Source organism: Aphelocoma coerulescens, chromosome 2 (genome assembly GCF_041296385.1).
Source record: "Aphelocoma coerulescens isolate FSJ_1873_10779 chromosome 2, UR_Acoe_1.0, whole genome shotgun sequence".
Lineage (NCBI taxonomy): Eukaryota > Metazoa > Chordata > Aves > Passeriformes > Corvidae > Aphelocoma > Aphelocoma coerulescens.
The window spans coordinates 13,381,503-13,395,432 of NC_091015.1; the positions used below are offsets into that span (position 1 = coordinate 13,381,503).

Consider the following 13,930-nt stretch of genomic DNA (forward strand, 5'->3'; position numbering starts at 1 on the left):
CCACTCCAATGGCTGACAACCATTTGAGTGAAGAAATTCTTCCGGATGTCTGACCTGAACATCTCCAATTGCAGCTTGAGGCCACTTCCTCTCATCCTGTCTCTGGTTGCCTTGGAGAAGAGGCTGACTTCCACCTGGCTACAACCTCCTTTCAAGGAATTGTAGAGAGCAGTAAGGTCTCCCCTGCCACTCCTCCAGGCTAAACACCCCCAGCTCCCTCAGCTGCATCCTCATGTGACTTATTTTCTATACACTTCACCAGCTTCATTCCTCTTCTCCAGACACACTCCAGCACCTCAATGTCTTTCTTGAAGTGACAGGCCCAGAACTGGACACAGGACTCGAGGTATTGAGCAGTATCTTTTCACTGTGTTGCAGTATCTCCATGAAAGGATTATTTCACTATGATTTTTAAAAAATTACATTTACTATGGTGCACATGATCGGTGAGCGTTTTATAAAAAGACACTGCTAAAAAAAAGGGCTTGAATCACTTTCTGAAGAAACTGCATAGTTTCTGAATCAATGGGGAAGGAGAGACATTTAGAATAATATTGTTTGGTTCACTGCTGGTACTAAAAACAAATATATTTCTGGCTCATGACCCAGTAGAGGTAACAGAACTTTCTTGGAACTGCGGCTTCCCTCCCATTGCGTGCAGCATGCTCTCATGGCTCTCTCCCTCTCTCTCTCTCGTTTCTACCAGCAGGGATAAGTGACAATGTTTGAACAGTTCTATGTCCTCAGCTCTGTAGCTTTGGGATTTTATGCATATAAGCTAAATCATGAAAACTACAAACAATTGCTTATTTACTAGAGTAAATTTCAGGGGTAGTTTCATATTCAAATTAAACAGAAAGCAAAATCCCAGTAGTTAAGTCAAAGGCCACCGGATGATGACTCAGCCAGGACTCCTTCATTTTTAACAATTCAGAAAATAAAGTCACCTAATAGCTTCTTTAGAAGTTTTTTGCATTCTTTTTCCAAGTGCTTAGATGAGCAATATGATAAATAGGAACACTGAAATGTCTTATATGCCAGGTTGCTTGTTTGTCAGTAAATTATTATATCTGATTCAGCCAGCCCACAGTAAGTACCTGTGCTGTTGGCATCTGATGCACTTACTGAACAGGAAGGATTTACAACCTTGTAACTGAACACAAAAGCTCCAAAACCTTTTACTCTTTTGATACCTCATATATAAAGCTATTTAATATCTGAAAATTCCTGTAAGTAGAATAATTTGGGCTCAGTTACTGCATCGTAAAGTCTTGCCAGCTCATTGATCTTTAAATACAAGTTCTAAATACACAATTTTGCTTGTCAATAATGTTGCAGAATATTTTTAGCAGGTTTTTTTTTGGAAAAACAGATAAGAAAGAAAAACTAACTAGATTTGCTCAGACAGATAGTTTAAGTTCTTAGCTACAATGGCATGAAAATAAATGGGTGCCCCTTTTTAATAGCAGATGGAAAGAAATGACATTTGCAAATTTTTTTCCAAGTAATCTCAGATCCTGGGGAAGGATAGAATAAACCTGGTAGTTGAAGTAAGCACTTGATGACTAACTAATAAATGTTGTCTGGGAGAGCTCAACTTTTGTTTATTTTCCTATTTCATGGACAAAAACATGTGGGTTTTGTTAGTTTTATTGTAGGTTGTGCAAGTTTAAACTGTTGAACTGCTATTTTTTAATCTATTCAGTGCTGCCATCTTGTGGCCAGGAGTGCAATGAGCGTCCGCTTCTTACTGAAAATTAAGGGGGTTTAAGCAGATTAGACACACATTTAAAATTCTTCATAAACTTAAAAAAAGAGAAAGCTACAAGAATAATATTTTATTGCTGTGTATTTTTATAATCACAAAAGATTTTTTCAGCTTCTACATATATTTTGCACATTACCACACAGAAAACAAATACCCACAATAAAAGTCTATATTAAAAATATCTATAGTGAAATAAAGGTCCACTCCTGCTTTTATTTTTCTTGTTTTCAGAAGAAAAACATTATTTAAAAAGAAATTAATATTATCTGCATCAATAATGCCGACTAACTCCTCTAGTAAAAATTGAATATAACATGAATGTAACATAAATAATCCAGTCAATATTCTCATTTTCTACATGAGAAAGGCTAAGGAATATGTTACTCTAAAAATAGGGTTTTAAATCAAAGGCAAGAAGAGCAGATAGTAACATAGAAGGCATTTGTAAATTAAATGGTGGTGATGGGGAGTGTGGACTGTTCACTGTCAGTTCAGATTGCAGTTTAAAACAGCTTTCAGATAAAGTGGTAGGTGGTATAGTGGCACATTTCATATAGTGTTTGTATTATCGTAGGGCTGTGGAATTCCTAGTTCTGTACCAGAATAATATACTGCTAGACGTAGCATAAACATAAACAAAATAGGCAGCTCCTTCCAAAAGAATTAATTACATAAGAGAAAAGAAAAGAAGTTAATGCAAACAGACAGAGAAACAGAAGTATCAGATGAGAGAAAAAAAATGCAAAAAAACAACAGGCAGAACTCAGGAAATACTGCAATGGTGGTGAGGGCAGTGAGCAGACTTGGTAGCAGATGTAACCAAAGAAACATAAATTTGTGTATGTGGTGGCAACGTTTTAAGGTGGCATAAGTATGTAGTAGAAAATAACCTGTGTCACTCCCTGCTGTAATCAACAATATATATAGAACTGATAAGAATTTGTTGGGAAGAAGTTGACTTCTCCATAGGACCATCCTACAAAAACTTCCAGAATTTCCATCTGTCCCCCATCTGTGTCTCTGCTATGTACAGCTGCTGAAAGACAACACTAAGCCTTGGTCAAGCAGGATTTAAAGTATGTCTGCACATCTGTTCTCATCAAGGAATGCATCAAAACATGACTGAGGTAGCTGAGGACACCATTTATTGGTCACACTTTGCCAAATGGCAACTTTCTTCGCTGGCTGTCTTGGGCATGTCTGCACAGCACAGCATGGTAATTCAGTGATCGACAGCTGGGCTTCAGCAGGTAGGAGCAGCCCCACCACAGAGCTAACACTGACCTGACCTCACTGATGCATAAATCATGTATCCACTCACATAAAGCATTGGTGCATACACACAGGTTTTAGTCTTGCTCTTGGCAGATTCATTATAATTATTTCTTAATAGACTGTATGAAAACCTTTGTTCTTTTGGAAATGCAGGCAGCACTGGGGGAGTGGCGAGATGACCTTAGCAACACATACAATAATGCTCACAACTTGCTCATCTCAGACTGCTGCAATACCCTGTTCTGTATTTTCAGGTGGTAATTCTCTGGCCACTGTTGACAAAGACACTTTATGAAAAGGATATCCAGATTTTAAAGTTTTGTGACTTAGGTAGGAATTGTTATTTCCTAAATACATTTAAATCCAAGAAAAAATTTTAAATACCTTACCATAAAAGAAGTAACAAATGTTCATGTTCTTCCTCTTAATTGTGACTCCCTAATTGTGCTTTCTCAACTGCAGCCTTCTAGAACAGAGTGTGCAGAATAGTTGAGGATTTGGTACCTAATTAAAGTCTGTGCTAATTGTGAATATTCATAGTTTCAGAAAATTAATACATGATTCTCCCATGCTGAACACCATAAATTTTTCGTTTTGAAAATACCTCCCTTTATCTATGTTTCCATCTTACAAGAGTTAACTGAGGACTAAACTTCCTCGTATAAGAGAAATTTAGAAAATATGTCCTCTGTAATGTTTGGGTACTGTATAGATAAGGATGTTTTTCATTAATGGCCATCTAACTCATGATATCTGATCTTGTACAATTAATACATTCACACAGCATGGTTAAATAGCATAATTAAATTGTACCAACATATATTTTAATTTCTAAGAGTTTAAGTCACAAGCTTGTGGGTAATGCTACCACTAAAAAAGGGCCTTCAGTCCTACAAAAAGGAGAAAGTGCCACAGATACAGTCCAACACTTGCAAAAAATAACAAGCAACCAAAAGCTTAAAGTTACAACCTACCCCCCCCTCGAGCAAACAGAAGAGCTTTAAACCAGCAGAATAAAAAAATAAAGGGGTTTGGGGTGAAAATAGAGAAAACCGAAATGGTGTTTAAAATGTCTAGAATGAGCTAATAAAAAAATTTTAAAAGAGAACACAAAGGAAAGCATTAAGGCTTAATGATAAATTTGCAAGCACTGGAAATGAAATGGGCAAGGGCTTGATTTGGAAACAGGGAAAGCAATTACTTTGACATGAGTTTTGAGTAATTTGAACAATAGAGAATTTTCAGAAATAAATGTCTGTTTTCCAGAAGACTCCTACTCCAGAAGACTCTCCTACGGAGAGCTGCACTATATGCTCTAAATGAATCCCTTTTTAAAAGCTTTTTTTCTCTTCAGTTGCGAGCGCTCTGAGCAGCAGACTGGGTGTCTGCAGGACGATGCGAAGCCCAAGGGCTCCCACAGCGCGCACGTGAGCCCGGGGCATATGAGCACGCTCGGCTACTTCGTCTCCACAGCGACTCTACTTTGTTACTGCCACTTAACAACTTTGTGTTGCGCCTTTCCGCCAAGGGCCCCAAGGGGACGGCGGGCGCTCCGCCGGGGCCGGGGCACTGCCCGGGAGTTCCGCACGGAGCAGGGTGCTGGAAGCTGGGGCAATTCCCTGCTGGGGGCCGGCGGCGGGACGGGGACATTTCCACCCTCTGAGGTAAAGGCGACCTCCTGACACGAACCCCGGGAACGCCGCGCCCGGAAGACAGGCCCGTTCCAGCGACCGTCCCGCCACCTCCCGCCCGCCCGCCGGGACTCCATGTCGGGAACGCGCGGGGCGGGAGGGGTCCCGCCATAGAGGTGGAGTGGCGCGTGCGCGGGGACCGCCCCGCCGCTGGGAAGTGCGGCCGCCCGCGCTCGCCGTACATTGCGGACTGTACCAAAGCCCGCTGCTCCGGCGGGGGTGGGTGCGATCGGAAAGTGACGGAGCGCCGGGACCCGTCGGCTCCAGCCCATCCTGCGGCCGGCGGACGGAGCCCGGCGGGCAGAGCACGGGGGCGGCGGCGCCGCGGGTGAGGCGGCCGCGCGGCGGCAGCTGCAGCGAGCGGGGCCACGGGGCCGCGACCCGGCCCCGGCAGTGGCGGCGCCGGCGGAGGGGCGGGGCGCGAGCGGCTTTGGGTAATGGCAGCGCTGTGAGGACGGAGCGGGGCAGCGACCGCGGCCGAGGGCAGGAGCGAGGGAGGCCGGGCGGGGGTCGCTGACTCGGGCCCCGGGCCGCCAGGTAACGCCCTCGCCCGGCCCGGCGCGGCCCGGCCGCCGCGCTGAGAGGAGGGAGCGCCGCGCTCGGGGGGGAGGTGGCGGTCCCGACCCCGCCGGGTGTGCGCGGGGGCGATCGGGCCCTGCCTCCCGTCCGACCCCGGCCCCGCCGCTGCCCGCGCCCTGGGCCCCCGTCCCCCGGCGGTGTCAGTGCGGCAGCGCCCGCTCGCCGCGTACTGCCCCGGCTCCTACCCTTGCCCCGCGGGGAGGGCGCGGTGCGGCCTCTCCGGCGGGGCCGCTCATTATCGGCTGGCTGAGCCCTAAGCCAGTTTCGCTTTTGTTTTGGTGGAGGGAGAAGGTGGGGAGCAGGGCACGGGGCGGGGGCGGGCAGCGCTGGTCACCTGTTTGACGCGAGTGCTCCTGCCCGTGGCTGTGCACCCACCACGGGCTTGTAATGCTGCTTATCGAGATGGTTAAATAGGTTGGAAATTTGGGGAGTTCTTTGATGCTGGACAGAATGCTATGTTTATTTGTGTGAACAAATATATGCAGTATGACAGCGGTATGTTTTAAAGAATGAGGCGATAGAAGCGGCATCCTTTCATTATCCTGCTGTGTAAATATATTTCAATAACATCTGTGTACTTTAGGGCTTATCAAACAGGTATGGCCTTCCCACCCCCTGAATAGTCTAAACCCTAGGGTAGATATTCTGCCCTGCTATAGTTCTTACCGTGATCAATACAAGACGTTTAATAATTGAAGTTGGTGAGCTTGTGCATTGCTGACGCTGGAGCACAACATACCCCAAAAAGCCCAGTGTCTTACAGTAAAAGTTACACCATATTTGTTAAAATGTCTGTAAAACATGAAAGAGAATGCCAAATAACAGTTACGTTAAACTCCTTAACTCCAGAATACTTAAATGACCATATGGATGCTTTACATATTATTAGCTTTTAATCATCCTGATCACAGTGTTAGTGATTCATGAGAGCGGGATATACTGTGGGGAGGACTTTTTCTTCACCCTCCCTTCTTTCCCTTGGTTTTGCTTGCCTTTGAAGAAAGGGCTCTTTTACCTTGGATGTACAGCATGTTCCCAAGACAGCGGACCTATAATATAGCACAAGTACAGCTTCATTACCACAAGCACTTATTATGATTCTTAATGTCTTTTGTGGACCATGATTATTTTTTCTTGGGGTCAGCTAGAAATGCTCTCATGTTTTCCAGAAGAGGGTATTAGAGCTTTTTGAAGATTACCGCTTCCCCTCCTGGAAGTGAGCTGTTGTCTGCCTCTGCTGAGGTGCATGTTTCTGTGAAACGTACTTCAGTGTGGTTTTCAACTAAATTTTCTTTGATGGATCTTTGTTTTGTCGCTTCTTGCTGATTTTTTTGTGTAAGCTTCTGCCAACATATATGGACTGAATTAATAACCATGTTACAAATATGACAACATTTACAGCAATTGAGGAGTTTGGTTAGTTAGTCAGGGGGGCAGGTTGCATGCATGCATGCTAAAAGTTGCATCTGATTGCTTTCTTCATAAACTGAGAAGTAATACATCCTGTAAGAGCCAGTAGTGGTTAAGGTAGTAAGCTGGGTGGTTAATAGTTTTTTAGCAGGACATTTGATTCTTTCCCTTACAGAGGTCTGCCTCTTGTGCTCAAAGTCTTTCACTAACATTCTGCTTTCCCTTATGACCTTGAAAATTTAGAAAGACAAGAATCACTTGTCCATCTATTTGAAATGGAAATCGAAGTATTCTTTCCACTTTTTATTGTAGTCTTACAATGTCATGTTTCTGAGCAGGAACTAGACTTGCTTTGTGCGTGGAATGTCACACATCAGGTCCTTTCTAGATTAGGTGCCTAGGACAGAGACTAGTTGAAACAAAGAAGAGGCCTTCACAGTTGTCTCTTTTTTTAAATCAGCTTACCTTTCCCCTACTTTTATTCAGATAATTTAATGTTGAGTGTTTTTTTCTGCAATACATCTCTTCTGGTATTTTTGGTATGAAATTACTAACACAGCTTCTGTATTTTCAAGTCATGTCTTACATGAAAGATTTCACTATTTGTCCTATTGCATAGTGCAGTAAGCTGCACAAGCTCTGCATATTGCTCTGTGTTCTCTTTTTCACAATCTGATCAAAGCTTTCAGGTTTTGTGGCTTTTCAAATGTAACACCAAAAATGTCTCATGAAAGCCTGAGGTGAGCATAGGCTACAAACTGACAGTAGGAATTTCAGATACTCTGGTAATAGTTTATTGTGTTCTTAACCCAAATTTTCTTAGATATAGTTGAAACAGTCTTTGAATAAATGTTAACAAATCAAAATATACAGGAAAGTTGTTTTTTTTATATGACATGGTTAAATGAACCGCTTGGTGAGATAATGAACTTCACAAAGCCTGATGGTGTTAGATTAATAGATGTTAAGTTGTAAGCTTCTCATGCAACATTAATGTTCCATTCCATAGCATTAAAAATGAGGGATTGTGAGCTTTATTTTGGTGGGGGTGGATGTTCTTTGTGTTGCTCTGTCATAGTGGTGTGACAGTGTACAAAGATTAAATTGAAAAATTTGAAGGAAATGTATATTTTTTAATGATTGTGCAATGTTGTCTGACATGTTTAATTCTTCTACAGATTAACACTAAAGCCCCACAATGTCCTTGAAACCACGAGTAGTTGACTTTGATGAAACATGGAACAAGCTTCTAACAACAATTAAGGCTGTTGTTATGTTGGATTATGTTGAAAGAGCAACGTGGAATGATCGCTTCTCGTATCCTTTAAGTGAAAAATCCGACAATGTGTTTGTGTGATGTGTTTAACACAGAGTAAACCTGTGTTACATAACAGTTTCAGTGATCTTGAGTAGCTTGTTGTTAGCCTGTACCTGTTATTAAGACTGTGGATAAGTTGAAAGGGATGGGAAATTCTGCATATTTGGGAAGTATTCTATGTGAAAATCACCATGCTGATAAAAAGTAAACTGTTCTCAGTTTTAGTCACTTTTGATAGCTGTAATACTTAGCTTATGCTAAAGCTTATCTTACAGGTATTGTAAGAGTGTCCATTGAGTGTCCCCTGTTCTGACAATGAGGTTTTCTAGTGTGTTAAATGTGTGTGTGTAGCAGGGGAAATACCCGGGACAGAGAATGCACGGCTTTAAATTTGGGATGTGGAGGATGATGAAGTTGTTCTGCATAAAAATGTCTCCCTCTTCTTTGCATTTCTAACTGTACTGATAACTACCATACTAGGCATTTCTACAGCAAGGGTTTATTAAAAAGCCTTCTTTATTTTCCTCCACTGTTATTGCCTCATTACTCCTGACAGTTAAACTATGTTTAAAAATAACTACTATTTCTGCATTCATATGGTCTTGCTTTTCAAGTCACAGCTGTACATACATTGTTGTAGTGAAAAGGTTTGTGTTTTACATGTAAAATGAACTTGTAATATTTTACAAGATTTACATTTCAGTGAACTTCTTTTAAAAGAAGTATAACTGTTCTAACCAATTATACTGTGCCCTGTGTCTATGTGTTCATTAGCTATGGTGAATAATTGGAGACTTTTACAAGGCTTTGCACCTGTTCTGCAGGAATTGGTTACAGTTTGGTTTATTTATGAGGGGGAAGAATCGTTCAGGCTTATTTATTGATTTGTTAATTCTTGTGGGTGAAAAAAGAAGCACCTGAGAAGATCTTTGTACGTAGGTTTTTTTCAACACAAGCTTATCCTGCGTGCAGGAGCTTGACTCTGAAGTCTCATCTTGTTCTAACATGTTACCATTTCTCAGAATTGCTTTCCCAAGTGCCTGTGTTTTGAGTGTGTGCATGTGTGTATGTACATAGCTCATAGTTCTTGTGGAGCCTTTTTGTGGTGTAATAATCTTTAAGAACTCTTTCATTTTAAAATTTTGTAATTTATTTCTGGGGGCATGACTTGCCAACTTGTACTGAAGTCAAGTTCAAGTAACTTCAGAATTTCCAAATATTTTGAATTAATGAAGTGGGCACTTACTTGCTGAGAAGTTGTGCTGCAGTCATTTTTTCTAAGCAGTTTTTGAGGATTACATAATTCAGTCTTTAACAAGTGGTTAAATTCTGTATCTTAAAACTCTAAACATTTAAACAAGGGCATCTAAAATAGATTTAAATTAAGATAATAATTGTTGCATGAGATATTGTTTTGATTCCTCTTGTCACACTGTTTCACTTAGAACTTCTTATGTGGAGACCTTGCACACAAGTCTGCTGTTGATCCTCTTTTGGGATTTACTCCAGTTGATTGAACATCAGAAAAGGATTGCTTATGAATAGCAGATTCAGGAAGCAGTCTTGGAATAATCATTTGACATGTAGTTCTTAAGACCTAACTTACTATCATCTCTTAATTATGTTCCTTGGAAAGTGGCACTATTAGTGCCTGATTTGGCACAGGCATGAGCCTTTTGGCTTATTATCTGTGGCTGAATGGCCCAAGGAGTTTGTGTGACTTGAAACTTCCAGCTTGAATGTTGGTTGTTTAGTACTTCTGCTTCTTGTAACCAAACAGGTTTTTAACACAAACTGCTCAATGGGTATTCAATAACTTGGTGGAACTGGTAGTTCTGTACAGCTGGAATGAAAACTTTTTCCAGATTTTATATAGAAAGAAGACTAAAATGTTAATAATATTTTTAAAAAATATTTGGCATTTAAAAATACGTCTTCTTCTTTGTTAACTTTTTATTCTGTCTTAAATTTAATTTGAGTAATGTTTCTAAACATATACAAGGACTTTAAAAGAAATGTTGTATTAACTCTATTTTTCTTATTGATTAATCAGCACAATGGAAAGGTGGCAAATTATTTGCACTGTTTTAATAAAACTCAGGTTATTTCATTGATTATAGTGTCACTTGATCTTTGTACTGTATAGTTGACGCAGTGATGGGGAAACAAAGGATAAGATACAGCAAAGAATTGCGGTTTCAGTCTGCAGCGGTGTATTCTAAGAAGTGTTAGCTTTCTCTTGTGCTGTTTGAGGCAGCTGAGATCAGTGGAGTATGGAAGCTAATAGTATTTTAGGGATGACAGGCTTGTACTATGCATATTCCACCTCTAGAACTAATTTTTGCCCCACTAGTTCCCCAGAACTTATTTGTCTCGAATATAGTGTTTCCTTTGTAACTTAGGGTAATTTTATTGTTAAACGTGGCTTATCTTTAAAAAAACCTTTTATCTCATACTTGAAATGCTAGAATGGCAATGAGCTGGGAACCACAATGGTATAAGAGTTAAAATCTTCTGGAAAAGATCACTTGAAAGACCATATGTCACTTTATTTAAACTGTGAGTCATCCAGAGCCACCTTTGACCTTCAGATTTCCTTTTAAGATTCTCTGCAGAAAGAAATGTGTATGAACTTATTTCATTGTCTGCTAAATGAGTGACAGTTATGTCTGTATTGGAGGGGTTATTGTGAATACGTTGTATCACTTTCAAGACTTTGCTGTTAACTGTTCAGTAGGCATGGGAGTGGTTTTTAAGTTAAGACTTGGTTAGAGAGTGGTAGGTAGTTCACCTGTACTTTGGTAACTGCCTTTTACCTAGAACTTTTTTGAAAAGGTAGGACATCAGGCTCTTCCTGTTGTTGTCTTTAGTTTTCCACCCAGTAAGTTACAAATAAGATGAACAGTACCCAGGGGTAGCTGTACTTCAAACAGAATTATTTTAAAAGTATGCAGCATCCCCATTTTTTCTCCATGTTTCTTCTCACTTCTCTAATGAACTGTTTTACAAGGATCCTATAATGAACCAGAAACTTAAACAGGTATCTTTAAGAACAACTGGCCCAAAGAGAAGAGTAAGTAAAGTTCATACGGTCATGATTCTTTCTGACTGAATCCTCAAATCCTCTACAAATTTTGGTTCTGTTACAGAAGATTGATGAATAGAAATTTTCCTAAACCTTGCATTGGTCTCCTAGAGAAGTCTTAACTAGATGCTTTTTTAACCCTGAGGACAATATTTGTGAGCTTGTATAACCTTGGATATAGTATTTTCTGGTTGACAGTAATTTTGTTATTGTTCCTTCTTAGTTTGGAAGTGCTTCAGTTTCCCATTGCTGGGTGATGCCCCTCAAATAGCAACTACCAAAGCACTTAAATCACAGAAGGGTTTTGATGTTCTTGTTCTCAATATAGAGTGGAGGCCCCTAGGCAGCAGTTTGGCTGCAGCTTCCTCTGGCCTTTCTCACCCTGCAAAAGTGCATGCTGAACTGGAAGGACAGATGGTTTTCACTATTAAAGATAAATTATTGAACAGTAAAGGCTTCCTCCTGTTCTTCTAAGAGACAGTAGCACAAGAAAAATGTGCTCTAAGTTTAAGGAGTAAAATACCAAGGATGATTAGTGATTCATTTCCCCTCAGAGTTTATTTTTTTGTTAAGAGAGTCACAACATTTTGAATATGACCCTTAAATTTGGATTCTGGCCTCAAAGACAAAATGAATAAAGAAACAGGTGCAAATTGATCAAGAAAGAGCAGTTTTGCTACAGTCAGCAGTTTTGTATTTCAGTCTCATGAAAGCTTTTCTTTTGTAGAATTCCAGAGAAACTTGGTATCCAGCAAATAGTATTTGGTTGATACAGGAAGGTGAGGTGCCTGTTCAAGTGCTGCTGTGATTAAGCTCTTAGGTTGCATATCTGCTGATATTAAACACAGTGGCGTATGTCAAGGAAGAATACTAAATTCAGCTTTCTTCATTTATAAGAAAATTTATTCTCTAGAAAAAGGAAAGGCATGTTTGGAAGATGTGCATTTTCATGAAGGAGCAGAGATACCATTTGTAGTCTTAAGCAGGGTTATTAAACTAAGAAACTTGTTTACAAGATAAATTTAGAAGTACTTGTTTGCTGCTTTCATCAAATAAACTGCTGTTGCTCTTTTCTTGTGCTGCTGTGGTGAAGACTGCCTCTTTCCTCTAAATTTGTTGTAAGTTGTCCTTGTAGTAGAGATCTGTAATAGTTTTGGTGACAGATAGTGTAGTTGTAGATCTAAAGAGAAGACGTGTGTCCCCTTTGCTTGTGAGTAGCTTATGAAGATTTCTGAGTTTAATTTCTCAAAAATATGTTTGCATAGTGAAGAGGCTTGTGGTTTGAATTATACTGAGGATGCATTTGACTACTCACCATCCTTAGACTGAGAAAATTTGTTGGGGAGGGGAAAGTGTAAAAACCAATTATCCTTTGCAATCTCTTTAATAGAATCTTTCATTCTTCACTGTGTAAGTTTGTTTTGGTACTTTATTGGTCATAGCTTTACAAGCTGGTGTAGTGCAAGCTACTGTTACAGGGCAGCAAATGTTGCCTGTTTTGTTTCTCAGTGTTTCCATTGGATGCTTCTTGCTGTTTCGAGGAGAATTCTAATAAAGATGATCTATATGAATGAAATAACTGTACTCAAGATTAGATTCTGATTGGGCTGTCTGAGATTCCAGTTGCCAGATAAAGGGTTTTTTCCTAATTAGTTCTCCTGCATCAGAATCTTCTTTCTTTTGAGTAGTAATTCCATATAAAAAATGAAGCATGCATTTGGACAAGCTGTGTGATGAGAGCTTGACACTGTTCTGTAGATTAAGCAGGTGACTCTTCAACTGTGTGTGTCTTCTACCTGCTTTTGCACAGGTATGTGCTTTTTTAGGGTAGACTAGAGGAAAGCAGATCTTGTGTCTTCTCTTAATTTAAGTGATATACAATCATTGATTTCTGCCATGGCTGGCTTTAAAAAGTGCCGAGGCTTAGTGGTTAAGCATAATGTTTTAAAGTAATTTCTACAGAACAACACGAGGTTGTTGATGTGAAGCTTGACCTGATCCTTGCTTGACTTTTCTGAAGGCAAAGTTCTTAGTCATAGCTTCTCTTCCTCAAATTACTCTTAAAACTTGATATAAACCAAAGGTGTAGCTCTGCAAGGTAGTTTAGGGACAAAATCACCTTAAGGGTGGTTTAGCAGTTTGCTGCTGCCCATATAAGTTAGCAAGTACGACTGTTTTGTGTGGCTGTGATCTAAACAGGATTACTGAAATTACAATAATGGTTAAAAGAATACAAACTTTTTTTATCCACACCGCCATTGTGATTATTTAATTTTCAGTATTCCCTGAAATTGTTTTACCTGTGGAGTTGAGGGCAAAATGCAGGGACAGTAAGTTGTTTTGGACTCCAGGAAGGAAAAGTTGAAGCTGGCTTCACCGTGTGTTTGCTCTGCTCTGTACTTGGCTAATCATGTTCTTAGCCTAATTAGTGCTTCTTTCCATTATATGAGAAGAGTTTAGTTCATATTGGCTGCAAATACAGAAGAATGGTGCATAAAAGCTGTTTTTCCACTTTGAGATTATTGAATATTGTTTATAAATGGCAAATAAAGGGTAGAAGCCACATCAGTATGGGGCTATCAGAAGTTTCAAGATCTTAGCTCTAACATTCCCTCAGCATCCACTATTTAAAATTTAATATTGATGCTGTAAACTTGGATTCTGTACAAGCCAGTACTTACACTAACTTCAGAAAATGTTCCATTTTGTCTTTTTTACTTGAATGTAAAAAAGACCCCAAAACCTAAACTTCTTATGTGGGGAAGAAAGGGTTCTGTAAATCATAAATTTTGTTGATATGTTTT

General features: G+C 40.1%; 1 protein-coding gene across 3 annotated transcripts in view; it reads left to right on the top strand.

The window, feature by feature from the left end:
• Window positions 1–4,941: 4,941 nt before the first annotated feature.
• CUL2 (cullin 2) overlaps window positions 4,942–13,930 on the top strand; it is a 42,958-nt gene continuing 33,969 nt past the window's right edge. For 2 of the 3 annotated variants that reach the window (XM_069006480.1, XM_069006482.1), the window contains exons 1-2: window positions 5,163–5,271; window positions 7,902–8,040. In XM_069006480.1, coding sequence (XP_068862581.1) covers window positions 7,922–8,040 — 119 coding nt within the window. In that variant the 5' untranslated portion in view covers window positions 5,163–5,271; window positions 7,902–7,921. Of the gene's footprint in view, window positions 5,063–5,162; window positions 5,272–7,901; window positions 8,041–13,930 lie in introns of those variants that run through there. The other variant, XM_069006481.1, reaches the window with a different exon arrangement.